This window comes from Microplitis mediator, chromosome 10, assembly GCF_029852145.1.
Source record: "Microplitis mediator isolate UGA2020A chromosome 10, iyMicMedi2.1, whole genome shotgun sequence".
NCBI classification, from domain to species: Eukaryota; Metazoa; Arthropoda; class Insecta; order Hymenoptera; family Braconidae; genus Microplitis; species Microplitis mediator.
The window spans coordinates 6,168,558-6,189,097 of NC_079978.1; the positions used below are offsets into that span (position 1 = coordinate 6,168,558).

Sequence of the window (20,540 nt, forward strand, 5' to 3'; positions counted from 1 at the left end):
TGCTGAGCAGAAGTGGGGGTACAGGAATTCTTAGAATTATATTCCCCTACACCCCTGTAGTCGGACTTATAATGCGATTCGGCTGTATAAGCTTCAAGATTTTATCATTGTTTTATACATGAATTGGTTTTTTAAATTTTAACTCTTAATTTGAAAAACAACTACGCTTAACTGGCCGATAGAGGGGTCACTTACCTTACTTGTTAAATTTAATGAAAAGTATAGAAAAATGATTTTTTATCCCGCTGTGAAAATTGACAGTTAAAAAAAAATAAGCAAGTTATTGTCTAATTTTTTCGCTCGAAAATAAATTTTTTTTTTTTTTAATTAATAAGCGCAATTTATGTAGCGAGAGCCCGGTACATTTAATAGTACACCTGAAGAAAGTAAAGACGTCAAACCTAATTGCCGACGAGTGTATAGATTGAAACTCTGTGAACAATGTAAGTCACTGATTAAACTTTGATTGCGTCTTATGTAAGGTTCAATTGAGATCGTAATAACTCTTACTTGTTGCGCTTAATTGCAAACTCTATCAATTAATAATTTAATCTACTTTCGTGTCAATCAGTCGCCGACCAACGATAAAAAACTTTTTAATTACGGAAAAAAAGTTTGTTGATAAGATAAAAAGTAAATTTTCATGTATACGGTTGATAAAATTCAAGTGATCGTAAGAAGCAGCATAAAAGCGTCAAGTACATCTTTAAAAGTTCTTTTTACATGTTTCAACTCAGCAGTTAAATTTACAACGACATTCTGCTTTTCGTCTTATAATATTCACCCGCCATCTTTGCCTTTTGCTTATTTTTTTCTCAACATTATACCCATACTATACCCAAAATAAATAAAAATATACACCGAGATTCCATGAATGCGAATTTTCCATTTGCGTTCAACAAAATAAAAAAATATAAAATAATATCCGTGACTTGAATAATACATTCGCCTGATAGAAATATCATGTCTAATAATTTATTCCTCTTGAAAATATATTTTTTATATTTTGTTTTTTTACATCAAACGTGACGTGGTTCGCGTAATTATGTAACGAGGTTTCAAATATCGAAAAAGTTTTTCGAAAAAAAAATAAGCATGAGAAGAAAACAAATAAGTAGTAATGTGCGATATTGAGTAACAGAACTCGAAGACGTAAGATGCGCGAAAGTTTTTCTAATTTCAAAGTTGGACAAGTTGAACGAAACAGATGCTTGGTCCGCAGCCACTTGGAATTCTTTTTTTCTATCACAATATAACGACAGTGGAGCGGCTGAAAAAAAAACTTAAAACGAAAGGAGCAAAAGTCGCTACTCTTCGCCCCTACCCTAGACCTCAACAGTAGCAAAAAGCCCCGGGAATTTACAAGTTTAAACTTTTGTTGGTCTGATAAAATACTAAATGACGAAATGAAAACTAGAAAAAAAGTATAATATTGTGAATCAAAGTTGGAAGCAAATTAAAAAATTTTTAACTAATTTTTTTTTTACAAAAATATATTGAAGTTGATTTTAAAAATAGAGTAGTCGAGGTCGCTACGTATAGTAATTGAATTAAATGTAAAAGTATTTAGCGTGCGTACAAACGGATGTAGATACGGTGATTGAATTCAAGTTCGAGTACACTTCAAAACATGTATTTTCGGGTAGACAAGACCTTGATAGTTGCACCGACAGCGACAGTAATTTCGAGAGTGTTGGCAAAGCAAGGGGTACAGTAATAGGTGCTCTCTGTGTTCATCAAGGACCAGCACACATCGCAGTTTCCTGTCACTCGATCAAACATTTCAACGTCGCTACACTGTACCAGAGCTACGGGTGGCCTTCATTTCTAACTCTCTGTACATTACATTGAGTGCTTTAGCTCGACGTTAACTCTCGGTACATATTTGCATCCGAGTTTAACTTTTATGGAGTACATAATATCAATTTCCAATCAGCCAGGCAACTACAAGGAGCCAGGGGGTATTTGTAAAATCACCAATGTCTCTTATATGTTCAATATCGGGCCACCAGGCTGATCAAGTTAGTTCGTACTTAGTAATTTGTTAATTTACTTTTAGTTTAACGCGCAGAAGCTTAATTTGTGTGGGAGTATTTGTAAAATAGTAGCGCAATTCGATAAAGGGAAATGTCGTTAGGTCTGGACAGAAATGAATATTCAGATGGCGAATGGCGAATAGCAACTTATATTATTCAGTAGTACAAATGTACGCTCGGTTTTCAAGATAGATATATTGGCACAGTGGATGTATGTACGGCTCGAAAGGTTGGGCGTGTACGGTTACGGTCTTGAAACTAGGGTGAGCGAACACACCACAATGTAATTATGTCATCGGTTCTCTCTACCCTATTCAACTCTTGATGCGATATATACATATATACATATATTCGCTTCATATCGATATTCTCGCTCTTCGTCAAAACAATAATTAATTATATTTGCTTCGCAATTTGTTATTTCATCAAAAAAACCAACTAATTTTTTTATAACCCCAGAAAATTATTTTTATTGTGAAAATTTAATCAGAAAAACAGGCATCCTCGGTAAAAAAAAAAATTGAGGCTATCGTAACAATCCGAATTTTTCCAGATGGAAAATTTTTTCAGTGATTGAGCGTCAATGTAAATTTATTTGCACTTTGATCTAGTGAATAACTTGAACTTTTATTTGTCGGCTCAGGTTTATATTCAAAAATTTTTCGTAAATTAATTGGACAAATTTCAACATAAAAGAATTTACGTAAAATTGAATTTAATTTCTTTTTCAAACGAAAAATATTTCGAATATTTTAACAAAATTTTTTTTCTAACCTTCAATACTAAAATGTTTGATAAATTATTTTTTGAGTGAATTTGAGATTGACATAAAATTCAATTATCTGTTGCATATTTTTTATAAAAACGCAATATATTTGAATTTAAATATATCAATATGATCAAAGCGATTATTTTTTATTTCTATGGGGTTATCAGAGGTCACCTGGCTGCAGCTTTCCTGCCATATGTAGCCTCGAAATCGGAGTGTCTGTGATTTTTAAAATTAAAACTCGTAATTAAATATTCAAGCTTTCAAAAAAATAAAACCTGTGCGATTTGAATGAAATCAATATTCTAAAATAAATTTTTGACGAACTGAAATCGTTATAATTTAATTATTAAAATATAAAACGTCACTTAAAACGATTTAAATAAAAAAAAAAAAATTAGTACCTTGCATTCTTTAGTAAGAAAAATAACGTAATAATTGTGAGCATATTTATCTAAGTTGATTATGACCGCAAACGGTTTATTATTCTCCTAAATTACTTAGTATAAGTCATTAGGGGAACATTGAGAAAATTTATTCACGCGTTTAATTACTTTCTCGGTTTTTCCATCGGCCAAGTCGCCATTTAAATGAATTAATTAATTTTATTTTATTCCCAGTTTGCGAGAGTTTATACAACTGAACAAAAAAGTGTTAATTAAAGTTAAGAGAATCTAAACAAAAAACCCTATCTCTATACATTTATATTTTTATTATTTTCCTCAAAACTTTTTTGTATTTTTTTACCAACGATAAACTTTTAATGATAAGCCGGGTACTGAGTAAAACAATAAGCTAACTCGAGTACTGAAATTCCACACGATTATTAATTATTATCATCATTATCATTATATAAAGAGGATGGTACTCTATTTATGTTGATGTTAAACTAAAGACTTCAAAGGTAAACCAGTAAATCTCGTCGGCCTAATTTCCACCTCGGAAGCTCTCGACCTTTTTCCACAAATAAAATTAAACCTTTTTTCGTTCCCTTTATTTTTATACTCAATCATCTTTCTCATCCCACTTCATAATTCTCTTTAAGCCTCATTGTCATAAATAAATCTCTCATCCGAGATAATCCAAATAAAGCAATTTCAATTATTTTAACTATTTATATTACAGACTGGATAAAAAAAAAACAAATAATAATAATAAATCAATATTCTATCTCAAATTATCGTATGGTTGGAATATTATAACGTAAATTCCCTGGGGGTAAATTTAATTAATGGTAAACAAAATTTTTTACCACCGATGTATCAAAAGCAAACAAAATTGATAACGTTCATTATATTTGATCGTTATTATTTAATAACATTATATATGTTGTGTATTAATTATTTAAATTAAAGGAGGGGAGATTAATGGAGGAAAAAATACCCGGGTCTGAACAATTATAACAAAAGTCTTATAATCTTGTTTTGAAGCTACTTAATGTCAGTGTTTGTATCCGGGTGTGTCGTCGTCGTGTCGTCGGGCACGCAATTTACGAGTTAACTCGGTTAAAGTAAAAGCCTTTTGCACATCACTACCGGGAACCCCAAAACATTTGTCCCACAACTTTGTGCACAAACAACTAAGTGCAAACATTATTTATTAAGTGAAAATTTATATAACATTATTTATTCGAGTGTATGAATATATATGTATATATATGTGTGTTAAGGAAATGAAGGAAATTATGTGACGGGCTTTTTCGTCAATAAATTAATTTAAATTATTTAGATTTCGTAGACTGTAAAATATTTGCGGAGTGAACGCGAATCAACTCTGGAGTGGGTGATTTTTTATTCGTTTTATCTCCTCAGAGTGAAAATAACTCCGAAGGGCAGTTTATTTATGATCCTGAAGTTAGCAGACAATTGACAATTTTCGAATTTTTGTTTCAACAAATCAATTATAAAAAAAAATAGAAAATAAAAATATGCACGTGTAGAAAATTTTAAAAACTACAGGTACAATTTTTTCAAATATTGTTTTTTATAATTTATCGTTTAAAAAAAATCAAAAAATTATTAGACGTCGGCTAACTTCAGTTTCGTGTTTATTTTAACATTAAAATTCCGGATCAGAGCGGATGCGAGTTTAAATAAAATCACTCCAAAATAAATTCGCTGAAAAAAAAACTCTCTATTCACTCTGTATACGGAGTGATTTTTTTTTAACTTCGGAACTTCGTATTACTTGAAAAATTTTTATCTGAATTTATTTATTTTCATTGCGGTATTCAAATTAATCCGTCGAGTGACGTAAAAAACTATAAAATAATACATTAGTGAATTTACTGTCCAATTCGTGAAATAATAATTAAAAAACAGCGAATAGAATAATGAAATAGATTAAATTGTTCCAGTTAGGCAGTCACTTTTCGACCGCAGGTAGCTAGTAAATACTTAATTTAATGTAATTAATGATAATGGACTCACCAGCAGTGTCAATGAGGTCAGTGTCCAAGTTATTGAAGCCACATCGATTGAGGAACAGCAGTGACAATAGAGATAGCGAGCATACGAGGACGAGAAGCCTCGACAACAGTCGAACTCCCAAAACGCGTAACATCGTGTCTCTGCGTCGCCTGTAATCACACGCGTTCCACTGTAACACGATTCAATTTGCCTCGTTGGCAAACTATATCATGCATTACTGTTACTACCACTATGCACACATTCACACACATTAATACACTACATACATACATACATACATACATACATGCGAACGAGCGCGTCCAATTCACTACTCTGTACCAAACTCATCCGCGGTAGAACCTATTACTTCTCGTACTACTGTGTACACACGAAATTTACTTTACTCCGTGTAATTTACCAGTAGATTATTGCTTCACCACCTATTACCTTGTTAAATAGAAAAAAAAAAAAATTCTATATAAAATACTGAATAAAAACGAAAAAAAATTACTGCGAATAGATAACGTTTTATGTCTCAAGGACATTTACATTTACACGACGAAATTAAAGTTGAAACATTAAATAATGAGAATAAATCCGAGGTCTGACAGGGAATAAAATAAAGAGGTCCAGGGAGTCTCGGTTCAAAGTTATGCCTCGGTGGTGCGGCAATGAAATATCGTTTCTTGCTATTCGCTTTCACCCTTTCTTTCTCTTCTCGCTTCTTCAGTCGAGAAAACCTTTTCTGCTATTTTTTGCCTGGGTACAGTTGCGTTGCGCGGGCAAGGAAGTTCCATTCTACAGAGCTAACAGAATCAGGAGCCGAAGTAAAGGCGCGAGTGGAAGTAGGAAGTGGAGGAGAAAGAGGGAGCAGAACAGAAGCAAGAGTTTGGCCCACTGCCAGAAGTTAGCTGTCTAAATCAATCATTGCATTTCCCCTCGTCTTACTCCGGGATCACGTTTCTACCATCCAGTTTCTCTTGATCCTCTCGTACGGAGATCCCCCTTGATGAGCTTAACTCACAACTCCGAATCGACTAACGAATCCGTACCGCACGGCGAATCCAATAGACCCGAACCGGCTGCTACCCACCGTCGGCGAGACCCATGCACTCGAGTAGATAAGAATATTTTTGGTCAGACACGTAAATTCCATTTGTATCTACGTTTATATTTGTTTTTTTTTTTTTTCTGAATGTTACGCGAGTTTTACCGTAGTTTAATTTCAATTGCCGTGGGTTTTATTTTCTGTTTCGCGTTTCGAGTCGAGATGAAAAAAATTTTATAGCTATCCGGCTAAAAAGTTTATCCTGTTTAAAAAGTTTTTCATAATAATGAAAAGCTCTTTCTTGTCGGAAAACTTTGGCTGTGGCTAAATTAAATGCATCTACTTAGTTGTCATTATTAAATATTTTTATTTTCTTCAGACAAAAAATTTTTATCAAAAATAGACAACAAAATTCCATTGACTTTTTTTTCTTTATTTTACGTGACGGAATTAAAATTATTTAAAACAAGATAAATAAAATGTTTATTAGACATTTTTGTTCTCAAGAGAATTTACAAGCCATTCCATCTTAATGCAACTTTATATCTGTATAGATAAAGTACGTGTCACGTCTGAGCCGAAGAAAAATTCGTCCGCATCGTTACTTTACATCCGGTGCACGTAGAAAACGCCGTGACACATTTTTAAAGCCACTGGTAAAGGTTCCCGGCAGTTGAGTACAGCGACGCCTTTTCATCTTCGTCTGTCCGTAGATTCGTACACTCGCACATACCCGTAAGTTTCCGCTCATGCGTACTATCCTTGATCTGAAGGCTCACCACGTAGCATACGTTATTACGATAAAACTCCCACTAACATCCAGCCCTTAAATTTTTTTATTATTCCATTTCCTCGGTCCAGATCGAGTCGAAATTTCCAATAACTCCAACAAAAAATGTTATTACATTACATTAGTATGAATTTTTATCTGAGTTATTTGAATCGACATGAAATTTACGGTGGTTTTAATGGACGAATAAGGATGAGAGAGTCCTGATGGGAACAGAGAAAGGGAACGCGATAATCACAGACGGTAATGTCGTTGGAAGGAAGCCCATTCTGTGGGCTTTTGCCATTCGTCACGTCTACTTCTCCAGAGAATAGAAGAGAAAGAGAGAGAGAGAGAGAGAGAGAGAGAGAGAGAGAGAGAGAGAGGTAAAGATAAAGAGTAGAAAGATCCTTTTTAAAGAATGCGCAAGCTCGTTCTTCATTAAGAAGACGTTACACTAATACAAAGACCATGAAACCGAGCTCACGGAAACTCACACTCTTTTGAAGGGTCAAAAGTACCCAAAGTATATAACCATCAAACTGAGAGCACGTAAAGTCGGTCTCATAAATTTCAGAAACAGCTATTTAATACATCCAAACACGCACAGCTTAAACTACTCTGTCAAGCGATGCAAGATAGTCACGGACAAATAAATCTTCGGCATGAAATCTTTGTTAAGTTGGGAATTCAAATATTACCGCTAAAATTCAAACGATTTTATTATTATTTATTTATTTATTAATTATCTTTGCAATTAATGTACAAAACTTATGAGCTATGGAAATTTTAATCATAACTTTGACTCGAAAATAATTAAATTAGGTTATATGGATATTTGTTTATTTTCGGTATAAATATTGTTTAGAAAGCGAGGGCACAGTTGATGCAATAAATGTTGGAGTGATTTTAATTAAATTTAAAACAACTCTTCGGGAGGTCATTTAACAGAGGCCGGTTTATTAAATTATGTTGTCGTTGTGTTTACAGAGCGTGAAGAACTTCCGGGACAAAATCACCTGGGCGATATAAATATAGATACTGAGATATAACTCTGTGTATATATTTATATATGTGAGTTATGGAGGTCGCATATGAAATTGCGGTCAACAAGAAACTTAGAGATGAGTCAAATGAGAGGGAGAAATATAAAGAGCCTCCTTTGTCGTGGTTTGTCCCGTGGGCTTTTCATACCAAGTAAATTCCAACCAGAAATTTTTAAAAAATACATATATGAACGAAGTAGATTATTAATATAAGTTTTAATTTACATGTTAGAATTAATATCATATAATATCAGATCCCAGAAACTTAATACGACTTAAAATTCACGTCTATATTTATCTTGACTTGAATCAAATGGCTTCAAAGCCGAGCTTTGGACTATCACACCAGCGGCTCTTATATATCCCGTATGTATAATTATGAAATGGAAAATTTGAAATCTATGAGTACTTACTTCAAAGGCGATGAAGAGATCTGAATTCTGGTCATATGAATATTTTAAATCTGCAACAAATATAAGAAATATCGTTTTAAAAAAAGTCAATAAAAATAATCTTACATATGAATCGTTTATTTGAGAAACCCCATAAGTCATGTTTTTTACAAAATTGGGTTTTTTGCATTTTTGAGTCCTTTGGATTTCCCTCCATAATAGAAATCAATCAAAATATGCATCAAATCAGCGTTAAAAAAAATTAACGGGGTGACAGCAATTTCATTTAATTGAGAAACCCCATAAGTCAATGACTCAAATAAACATATGCAGTTTTAGTTTTATAGAAATCATTTTTTTTTTTTTATTTAAAATTCGCGCTTTTTTGGGAAATGAATTTCAAATGTTGTTTTATTGTTGACTGTTATATGACTAATTAAAATGTTTAAATTAATTATAATTTTTTGTAATTTCTGAGTTTCAGTGTTCAAATACATATTTAATACTTCATTTTATTAGTGTAATAAATTATCTAAGTGGAAACATCTAAAAAAACAATGATTTTATAACTTTTCTTTCCGTTTGAATAGAGACACCATAAGTCAATCAACTTTAAATAATTTTTTTAAGTAGTTTCAGTTAAAAAATTAAATTTTTCTTGTTGGAATCTTTTTTAGAGACGCTAACATTATTGTTTTCAATTATTCATTTATTATTTAAATGTCAAGTTTTTCCAAAAAAATTTTTTTTGTGTTTCCTGAAAAATTTTGTTTTCTTGAATTATGGGTTCTCTCAAATAAACGATTCATATGAAGTAAAGGATTTCTTGGCACAAAAAAATTTTCGTTTTCAATTCATAGTTCAAATAATTTACCAGGGCAAGTAAACATTTTCTTGGTACGATTTTTTTGAACAAGTGGACAAAAGAGAGCTTTGACGATCAACATTTTGCATTGTTGTACATAATCTGAGTGCACATAAAGCTAATCTAGACCCAGCGAGATTTACAATATTTGAGAAACTCGTGTTATCTCGTCACCATAAACTGACTATACATATCGGACGAGTTTCTCTGGATTTACTGAGGTCATAAACCATCATATTAGCAGACTAGAGCAGCACACGACCCGCGTGTACGTGCCAGCCCAGGCGGTGCAACTAATTAGCTCTTACCCCGTGTAATAATTCAAGATAGAAGAGGGTTACGTCAACGCGTGACGAACCGAGAGCCCTCAAAATTCAGCAGTAATAAAAAAATAATTTCTCCAGTTACTCTTAGTGCAGTGTCTGGGGGAGACGGGTAGTTGAATCATAATCCGAATGCTGAATGATAGGGCATATAAAGGCAATTGACTTAATCACGTGGATCCTCTTGAAGCAAACGGCACACAAGTGTCCTCGTCTGCTGATCATCCTCGCATTATACATCTACATATACACGATGAAATACTAGAATGGATGATGAGGGCGATGGGAAGCATACTGCGAATAAGCATCATGTCAAGTCAATTCTCAATATACACCATCAGTTGCCCCCATCCTGGTTATCATCACTCCCGACCCTCATCTCGTCGGTCTACACCGGCTGGATTCCATCCATCCCAACTGATTGGTACCGGTTGGCTGGTGTTTCCTCGTTGCTGGAGGTTAGGTACACGCAATCAGCTCTCTGTTTGCTCAGGCTACAGCTTGTTATCCCATTTGTATGCGCGCAGGTGGACGAGAGCTTCGAGCATCGGACATCGGACATACGTCCCTCGTCCCATACAATAGAGCCTGTCTCATTAATTTGGATTTAACTGGTAATCAAAGTAATATTGCACTCGAATTCATCACTCTCCATCAGAGTTACGTAGTATCTATACCTATAAATTACACATTACCTTCAAACCATCTGTTTTCAAACAGCTGTATATGTTTGCATTTATTTAACGGTTCCCGTGGGCTATAAAGCCGCGAGCGTTGATGGAAAATGTACGTATATACTTTATATATGGATGGAAAAGGTGAGAAAAAGAAATCCCGGGATGATATTATTTTAGTGACGTCAGTGAAATTTTTATGACACCGCAGTACGAGGTAATATCGGTCGGAAATTGGAAGTGGTAGATTGAAAAGAAGGTAGAGAAGCCGTAACATGTAATCAAGTTTGAATAAAGTACATATTCCATCGGAGATGGATATAAGAAAAAGCCAAAGAGAAAAGAATAAGAGGGATTGCCGGGCTGAGGGCTGAGGGTTGAGAGCGGAGAGTTGAAACAGGAAAAAGGAAAAATCACCCAGGAAATTGGCTCCTAATATAAATCAAGATGGGCATCCTCTTCCTTTACTGAGTCCTTATCACATCCCATGTGTCCCGCCCACTCTCCCTTCGTTCTTCTTACACTTACTCACTCCCTCGCTCACTCTACACGTACAGTGTACGTAGTGGTTCCGTGGTTGTTCGAGCTGAGGGTCCAGGGAACTCCCTACACTTACTCGACCTTCGCCATTACTCCCTCGTTCCTCGTCTCCATCAAATCGCAGGCTCATAGCCCAAGGACTTACCTCCTTCATCAACCACAGTAACTCATTTTCTGGTATTACCCAGCATTATTGTAATACTCTTCCCAATCCCTTTCGAATTAATTATTATTTAGCGCATTTTTTTAAATGCCATGCCTCTATATGTTCAATTTATTTGACTAATAATTAAATATAAATACTCCAGTATTTCATGATGAAAAGTATCGTGCTCGATAGCTTTTGGCTTTGATGTCAATATTTGATATGAATTCCAGACTTATGGTCTACTAAATTCATAATTTTCCGTCACAAAAATATGCCCGTGAATATTTTATTTGGTTAAAAATAATTTAATACAAATAGTCATATCATATATGCAGTATATGACATTTCTCGAATACCAAACTCGTTCACTCAATTCTTCATTCTTTCCAATATAAATTTTAGTTAAATTTTTTATTGTCAATAACAATGGGGTAAATATTGCATCGATATTTGTAATTAAAAAAAAACGGGCGTACAACGTTCATTTCAACTCCGTGATCAATTTCATTTGATTAAAAATATTGATCATCAAGTGACGTATCATCTGATCCGGTTTTTTTATTTAACTGAGACGAAACATGGTAACCAAATAAACTATGTTCTAAACAAGCGAGTGAAATATTTAAAAGAAGTCTTGTCATCGGATGACTGTAACATTGCGTGAAGCTTCGATTTTATTTATAAAAAAACCTCGGATTCACCGTCACAGAGCATTTTTAATCAACGCTACCGCGGAAAACGGTTTCGAGGACATTGACGTACAGACTGTCGACGCAACTGATATTACAGTCGTAAAAGTTTCATGAATCAAGCCCCGCGGGAACAGCTCCAACGAGGTCGTATTTCCCGCACTCTTCGTTCTGCAAAACACTGTTGTGACATTTTATCCAGGTTTTTTTCACAAATTGGAAATTGAAAATTCAAAGGACTAAATTTTCATTCCTTTTCTCCCATTTAAACTCTCGCCTATTCAAATACTCGCATACATTTTTCGTCATTTATGTCACTACTTTCGCTGGCCTTTATTGTAAAACAAAAGCATTTACCTTTTTTTTGTTTTTTTTTTTTTCTGGCGAATAAATTTAACAGTCGACTGAGCGAATCAATACTTCTGATTGACAATAAATTCAAACGAAAATAGGATTAAATGAATAAAAGTTGTATAAAGCGGACGAAATAAAAAGTAGGCAATATGTCAAAATGGCTAAAACCGTCGTCAAGTTACATTTTTAGTGACTAAATAAATTGGATTGACGGTTACGGCAATACTAAAAGCTTCGCATGCTTTATTCACTTCTCCGTACATCTATACGCCTATATATATTTAGTATAATATAATATAATATAATAGTACACCACACTATATATAAAAGTAAAGTGGGGTGGACTAAATGTAATATAGTGGTAAGAATACGCAGAAAACTTAGTAAATTGAAAAGCTTGAAAGCTGAGACGAGCAGAAAGCTTTCTCCGCGTATTCACTCCACTTGCTATTTTATTAATATTTTTTCCGTAATGCAACCTCACTTTAATATAAATGGAAAAAAACACTCGTATTTAGATTTTTTACACATGAAAAATTATAAATTATAAAAAAGTATGAGGTTCATTTCTTCGGCACACGTTTATCCATGTGGATCATAAATTTTTTTTATGCCGAGATACTATTTGTGTCGTTGATGTTATTGGATATCTGAAAAAAGACCCGACGTCTCTATTTGAAATGAAATATGTATTTGCATTCTCGGAATAGCTAAAGCCCCTTTTCCTTGTACGAGATGAAACTTTATGTTGACCTCATTTTACAGTTAACTTACGTCACTATTTAAGTTTCAGCCAATATGATACCTTGTTGGATCTTAGTACAATGAAGACTTTATCTAAATCTGTTGTACATAATTTACTTACTAAAACTAAATTAACTATTCATTGAGTAACGTGAAGACTAGCTTTAGGATCGATAGCTATCCAGCCGCCACCCCATTGGTCGATCAATCGGCCGACAAACCTGCCACATTGTTCGGAGGTATCTTAAATATTTATATGGAATAGGAAAAAAGGAGTAGGCGAAGGGAGGGTATAGTTACTTCAGTTTCCGAGCACTTAACTCGCCGACGAAGGATATCGGGTAAAAATAGCTCTGCAGAAACGCAACACATTCGTCACTCCGCGTAAAAGGATACTCACGGGCTTCCTTGCAGTCCACTGCTATATTTCATTGGATTCAATATCTATGTATCTATATATATATACGAGTTTTTACCACAATTCTATTCTCACAAGTTACTCGTTTATTCACTCAGCTTCACCGTCTGTTTAAGTGTCTCCGTTTCTCAAACTAAAGCGGCTTTGTGAGCAGTGACGTAAGGATCCACATAGGATCTTATTCTTACTCCCTTTGCCATCGGAGAACGTCTTAAGTAGGAAACGTGTCATTTTTATAAAAAATGAAGCTATAAAATATCGTTGGTCAGTGGAATTTCAGAATATGAGAAAAATATACTTTTTTTTTTTCTTACAGTACTGTCGGTTCTAGAATTACTACTCAGATATGATAAGAATATGATCGAATTAAATTTTTAAAGAGCTACAGAGAACCAATAAATTCGATTATAACCTGTGATTTATTATGAGGTAAAAAATTTTTGGTGTGAAAATGGTCCCCGAGGACTTTACTCTCTGAAAACGAATTAGTGAAAATCGTGACAATCACTATTTGGCAGTGAATAGTCACTATTTCAAATTTAACAGAGTTCACAGTCTGCTCGGAATAAATTGACGGTGTGAAATTTTTTGGTGTAAAATATCAAGCTGTGTACTTTTAACACGGTTTAGTGTTTTCTTTCACACCGTTCGCTGTTATCAGCTCAAATATTGTTCGATAATATAATCTGTAGTTAAAAATTATCAAACAATACACTGTAAAAATTTTTTTGGATTCGGTGTAGTTTAAATGTCTCGGTGTAAAAATTTTAGTGTGAAAATTACACCAAATATCGTGTTAAATTTAGGCAGTGTGAATTGAAAATTTTTACATCGTCAACCGTGTAAATGTGTAGTTTATGATAATTTTGCGTTAAGAAAAATAATCATAAAAATACTTAAATGTTTAAAATACTATTTAATATCTAAATAAAATTAATATAGTTATTGATTAAGTAGTAAAAATATTCAACATCATTTGTTGCTCATTAATTAAAATTATAACGATCGTTACACTCTAGTAACAGGGAATGGTGTAAAAAAAGTAGATTACACCGTGTCAAAATTACACGGATGGAAAATTTACACCGAGAGAATTTCACACCGTTATTTCACACTACACGGCCGTGTAAAGCTCTCCGGGTCCATTTTTACATCGAAATTTTTTACTAATCGAGAATTTTAAGTAAAGAACTTATACATTTACACCATTGGTAGTGTAGACGTTCTAATTCCCACGGTCAAAAATTTAATACCGTGCGTCGTGTGTAACTTTCATACCAGTGTTGAAAATTTTCACACCAAATCATTTACATCGCACCATGGACTTAAAACACTTTACAGTGTAACTCTTCAAAAATGGAATGAAATCTTCTTCTTATCATTATCTAATACTAATATGTCAAATTTATTTTGATTATAAAACCAAAAGTACGTTCTTAAGAAATTGGTGAACGAAACAAAACAAACTTACATTTGTTTTAGAATTTTTTAAAGAGAATTTGTATGCATTGTATATTTAATATTAAAAAATATTTTTTCTTATTTAAATTCTAGTGAATATTGCTACTGCAGATACACCGTGTCATTTTCTCACCATTTCATATATATTTTCCAAACATACATTTATAGGTAGAGATGGAAAGAGTGTCTGTGTCTGTGTGGGTGTGGGTGTGGGTGCACTTGGTGACATGGAGGAAAAATTGTAAAAGAAAAATGGCAAGTGGAAAAAGTGGTAAAAAGAAACGGCTGCGAATACTAGAAGCAGAGGAAGTAGGAGGCGAAAGAAGAGGCAAACATCTCGCGGGTACTCGCTGAGTGTTTGTATGTACACGTGACCTAACGTATGTGTACATATATACATACTTGAGGACGGGTTAAAAAAAAAGAGGAAGAGAAGAGTCGCATAAGAGGCGAACGGATATAGAAAGCTAACATCAGAAACGGGTTGTACCTTATGAACTTTGGGTTTTCTCTTTTAGCCGGTTTTCCCTCTGGAGCTGCTGTAATTTTTGGCCGAGTTCCAGCCGGCTGTATTGCCTTTACCTCAAAACGACAGAGACAAAGGACGACATCCAAACTAATAGAGTGAGTAACTAAGTATTAAAAAAATTTAAATGTTGCACTTTTGTTGCAAACACTTTTTCCTTTTAAATCTCTTAATTTCAATCTCCCATAAAAGCTTAAATATTTTTCCTGTCCAAGCTCCTAGAGAGTTAAATGCATGTTTAACGTCAAGTATGCAAATGAAGGTTGCAATGCTGCCAAATATTTTTAATTGTTTCGTTTCCAGTAATAACGCAGCTGAGGCTCAAGAGTTTGGCAAAAAAAAACTTAACCTGGCATCCGTAATCCGTGAATCAGGATTAACCCTCTTGAGATGGAATCTCATTAGGTCAACTCAACTGTTACATAACAAAAGATAAGAGTCCAAGCGAACTGTTGGGATTACATAAAATCCTCGGGTAATCCAAGAGGACTGACATTCCGCAGCAAAAGATACAGCCACTCTTTGTTATTTTATATTTCTCTTGGACATCTAACGTTAATTTCGTATTTTTGTTGTGTAACGAAACGTAAATTCGTCGACAAATGTCCCAAATGACAGAGTAAACAAAAAAATCCAGGCACTCTAATAATGGCAACATTTTTAAATATTTTTTTTCTCTTATTACATAAATATATAACAGAGGGAAATGCACGAGTGATAAACGGCAAATTTTTTGCCTCGATACCTGGACGTAATAAAGCATGACGCCGGGAGTTGAGAGCGATGTAGCCGAGCAAGCTTTGGGTTATGAATGCCGGTGAGAAATGAAGGTAACTTTGGATCGTTTTTCAAGATTTTCCAAGCTCACATTTCCTTCTATTCTGATGATCGAGACGGAGCTCGAGCGGTCGCATGTCAGTAGTACCCCCTGACGCCTCCAGCTACCAAATGAAACTCTCTTCATCTTTCTTTGTTCCTTTCTTATATTATTACTCTTCTTACTCCCATTTTTCTTTCAATAGATATATGTATAAACTACTTTGCTCAGTACGGCAAAGCTTTCGCTTTTCAAACGAGCACTGATCGCTTCCGGAGGGTAGGGCCGGGTCGCGCCACGGGAACTCGCAATCGATTTTCCTGAAAAATGACTCGGAATATTACGAGAGCAATGGGAGAGAGCCAGCCGCGACGAGGCAAGCGTGAAAACTTGCTAAAGAAAAAGAATAATAATAAAGTAACAAAAAGAAAAATATATTTCAAATGTATACGTATAAAGAAGTAGGAGAGCCAACATAAAATCTTGAGGTTTTACTCGCTTCAATTCATCAAATGTTAAACCCAAAGCTCTTTTGCTCGCTCACTTCTAAAACTCGGACTTTGCCTCTCAAAGCTTCAAAATTTCGATTATTATTATCCATCTTATTTTTTATTCCGATTCACATCAAAGAGTCCACCGAAAATATTAAATTTATTCAAATATTTAAAATGATTTTCTTCTGCTTCAAGTGATATTTTATTTAAATAATGAGTGCACATGCTTTTATAAATTTACTATGACAATCCTCGCAGTCTCTTCTGCAAGATTTCACCACCACTTTGAGCCAACGTGCCGTCATGTAAATGAGCTACGAATTTATATATGTATATATATTCGTTGTAAATGCTGCAGATAGACAAAGACTAAGACAATGACAATGATGACACACACATGTTTTTATGTATAAACATATATCCGGATATATATAGCGTGACTCGTTATAAAGCCACATTTAAACGTACAACTTCCTGAAGCATTCAATGCAACATACCTTCCTTCCACCAGCAACTAACTGCATTAATTCTATTTCCAATTACAAGTCACTTGTCTTCTGTCTCTCCCCCATCTTGTTTTACTTCAAACGTTAATTGACACAGTCTAATTGAAAATAGCTCCGACCCCACCCCCGAAAAACAAACACACAAATTATACTTATTCGACGTCAAGTCGGCCCTATTTAGTGGCAGTCCTGAATTAAAAGGATTTTTTAAAATTTAAAAGCCAGCACTGCGAAGAAAGTGCTATCGATTTTATTCAGTATTTTATCGCATTAAAGTACAGGCGATCGGTTATTTTATGTTTTGCTTTTTATTTTGCACTCCCAGTGTATCGTGTCGTTTTCCCTGCCCACGATCGCAGTAGATTGATTTTCCCTTACGGCCAATAGTCTCCGATAAAAGAAAATGAAAAAATAATAAAACAAAATCATCTCTCTTTTCTTAGGGAAAATAAATAGAGAGAATTATTTATATTTTAGCTACATATATATCATGAGATTCATCTGCTTTCAATTCCATTACTTTTCATTTATTTATTTATTATTTTTATATTTTTCCAGCAATGGGAAGAAAATATTAATAATTCATGACATACACTACACATCTCTTTCTGCTAGTATAATTCACGGCTTTTTAGATAAATACATACACGAGAAATATCTTTCCAGAAGATATTCTGCTCGCATTTATGTACTCTAGTGTACCTTAATACTTATCTACATATCGTCGTGTTTTATAGCAAAGTCTACACTTTACACTCTTCTCTTCAGTCTTCTCTATGCTCTAGACTAGCTTGTTTCATTTTCAATGGGCAAAAAAAAAATAAACTCAAACAAAAGAAATGTGCCGTCAAAGTGAAGCCAATAGCTCACAAAAACACGCATGCTTTTGTATTCCGAGCTCCTGCTTCGTTATTTTTTGAATTCTTATTCTTTTCCCTCAGTAAGTAAGAAACAAAAAATTCCCATATCTATATATATATTTTCTAGCTCTTTTTTGTAGTGCAGGTATAATGGGCCAATGATATTGTGACACGAGTATTATACAGTTTTGATATCACGAGTGCTTTTACAGCGACTCAAGTGATTGCACGGGAATAAGCATTTTCATTTTCACGGCTCAACAAACTTTAAATCCTTTGACGTTATGCAACTACTGCTTTCAATGTATTACGTGTCAACGCAAATTCCATTGACTTTTCTATTTTCACCTCTTATTTACTATTTTCCAAGTACTTTTAACTTTTCCCTCTCAAAACGTTGAATTTTTTACTCAACACACATTTCATTGAAAATAAATTAATACTGTAAAACTCTTTAATTAAAATTTTTCATTAAGCCATCAAAAAAAAAAAACCGAATAATATCTCTTATTTTTTTTAATTAAAACTTTATTGAAAATTTCCCGCGCTCATCGAAATCGGATTTATTTCACTACGCGATGAAAGTGAAAAATATTTTAAATAAATGAATTATTTCATTTTACGGCCATTAAGTTGGGCTAAAAATCTATTAATTAACGGTGAATTAAATTAACTTTGTTATAATATAATATAATAGGGCCCTTATGTGGTTTATTTTAACTATGACGTAACAACATTTAGACTAAAGCTTTCATCCAATTTTCCACCAGCTCCAAAGTTTTCGCCAAGACCTCACTTGCTTACCGCGGAATATAACAAGATTAAGATCCTCCGGAGTGTTTTAAGTTTCAATAGTTAAAGGAATAATAATTTAATGCAGTCAAATGCTGCATTATATAAAAATAATAATAATAATAATGCACTGTAAGATTATTTTGATCATACACGCAGACAATTTCACGGTATTTTTGCATCAAAAATTTATAGAAAAATTACTATAGTCATAGTAACATGAGGACGGTATGGAATTATTGTTCAAGTTACCGATACTGTAGAAATTTTAAAAATACATCGAACAGAATTTACAACGTGCATTGTAATTTTGACAAAGCAACAGATAAAATTTATACCAACTGCATAGTAAAATTTATTAGGTTAAATCAGAATATTTAGTGTGTATATTCTCTGCGTGTAGGACACGTGTTCTCTAATGACCATAAGACAATCCACAATAGGAAGTGTACAGTAATTTATATCGATTCCAAATTGACAAATTATAAACTTTAATAAGAATAGGAGAAGAAAAAAAAATAATATGAAAAAACGAGAAGAAAAAAAAAAGAAAAATTTTAATAATAATAATGGATCTCCTGTAACGTAATTGCTTATGAAATTAATTAAAAGAACTAAGTTATTGGCATATTATTTTCAATCTGTTTCTGATTTAATAAATAATTGAAACATAATATTTTAAAGTTTGCTAAAGTCGAAACCGTGATGATCGATAGCGATAACGAGTTCCAAAAAGTTATACCCAGAATAAAAAATTACTTCTGATAAGTTTTGTTCGAGCAATCGGCGCTATAAGTGTATCATATCTGTTGTTATTGCGATGATTTTCTTTATAATGATAATAATAAATTTGGTGCTGCAATAAGAATAAAAATAAAAATATAAAATTACCTCTATCGTAGTTGTCGCGGATCTTGAGATTTCATTGTCATCCTTTTGAATCGCATTTCTGAAATCACACAAATTAAAATTATTATAATTATTATTTACAGAAATTGTAATAGAATTATTATTATCATTATTATTATTATTGTATTGTTGACAATGAATTCGTAATAGAGATAATTATGAAGATTGAGTGAGATTTGAACAAAGAGACATATCCCATTGAAATCTTGATATCATTGCGCTTAAATCGGGATTATTAGCACACCAGGCGTTACCGGCACGTCTACTGGTTCTAGTACTGCTGGTGCAAACAAGAGCGGTTATACTCATGGCTCTTTACTGCATATTGCCGCAGTTTCATATTTCAACGCCTGCCGCCGGAGGTGCTCCGGACTGCAGGGAAATCATTTCAGTTGGTTAAACGAGCAAGACTGCTGGCTGGTTACCTCCAATGTCTCCTCTATTTCTCTGATTTTACTCAAAATTAAAGCCTTCTAGCAGTGGAAAAAAAAAGATAAACTCGATCCTAATAGACCGTTTTAGTCAAATTATTTTACAACCCAACACTTAGGCGCTAAATATTAAACTGGGGAAATTTAAATAATTTACGTTAAATTATTTACAACAGCTTTTAACATTTAAAATTAGTGGAAATTATTGCTGGAAGGAAATTGTTCACGAGACCGTAAAATACGAGGGACAAATAGCGAATAACGCGAAGCATAAAAATAACTGATATTGAAAAAGACGAAGAAGATAGACGTCATAATAAATTCAAATGAAATTTTATTTTTATTTTATTTTTATTATTGTGGATTCATTTTTCTATCCGCTTTGAGATAATGGAGAAAAATAGAGGGTAAAAAGGTTTATAAGCCAATAGACTTTTCATTTTCACGTAGGCATAATCATAATAATATAATTCAATCGGAGCGGCAAAGCCGAAAAAACTTATTTGCCTCAACAAAAC

The 20,540-nt window shown here is 33.5% G+C and overlaps 2 protein-coding genes across 2 annotated transcripts in view; one reads left to right on the top strand and one right to left on the bottom strand.

The window, feature by feature from the left end:
• The window catches only part of LOC130676640 (uncharacterized), a 149,362-nt gene that overhangs the window by 124,358 nt on the left and 4,464 nt on the right, over positions 1 to 20,540 (top strand). The gene's annotated exons all lie outside the window — the stretch shown is intronic.
• LOC130676636 (chondroitin sulfate N-acetylgalactosaminyltransferase 1) overlaps positions 1 to 20,540 on the bottom strand; it is a 58,558-nt gene that overhangs the window by 21,823 nt on the left and 16,195 nt on the right. The window contains exons 2-4 of the mRNA XM_057482987.1: positions 19,574 to 19,631; positions 8,493 to 8,542; positions 5,235 to 5,383 (exon numbers count right to left, since the gene is read on the bottom strand). Of these exons, the coding sequence (XP_057338970.1) occupies positions 5,235 to 5,383; positions 8,493 to 8,527 (184 nt within the window). The 5' untranslated portion in view covers positions 8,528 to 8,542; positions 19,574 to 19,631. The remainder of the gene's footprint in view (positions 1 to 5,234; positions 5,384 to 8,492; positions 8,543 to 19,573; positions 19,632 to 20,540) is intronic.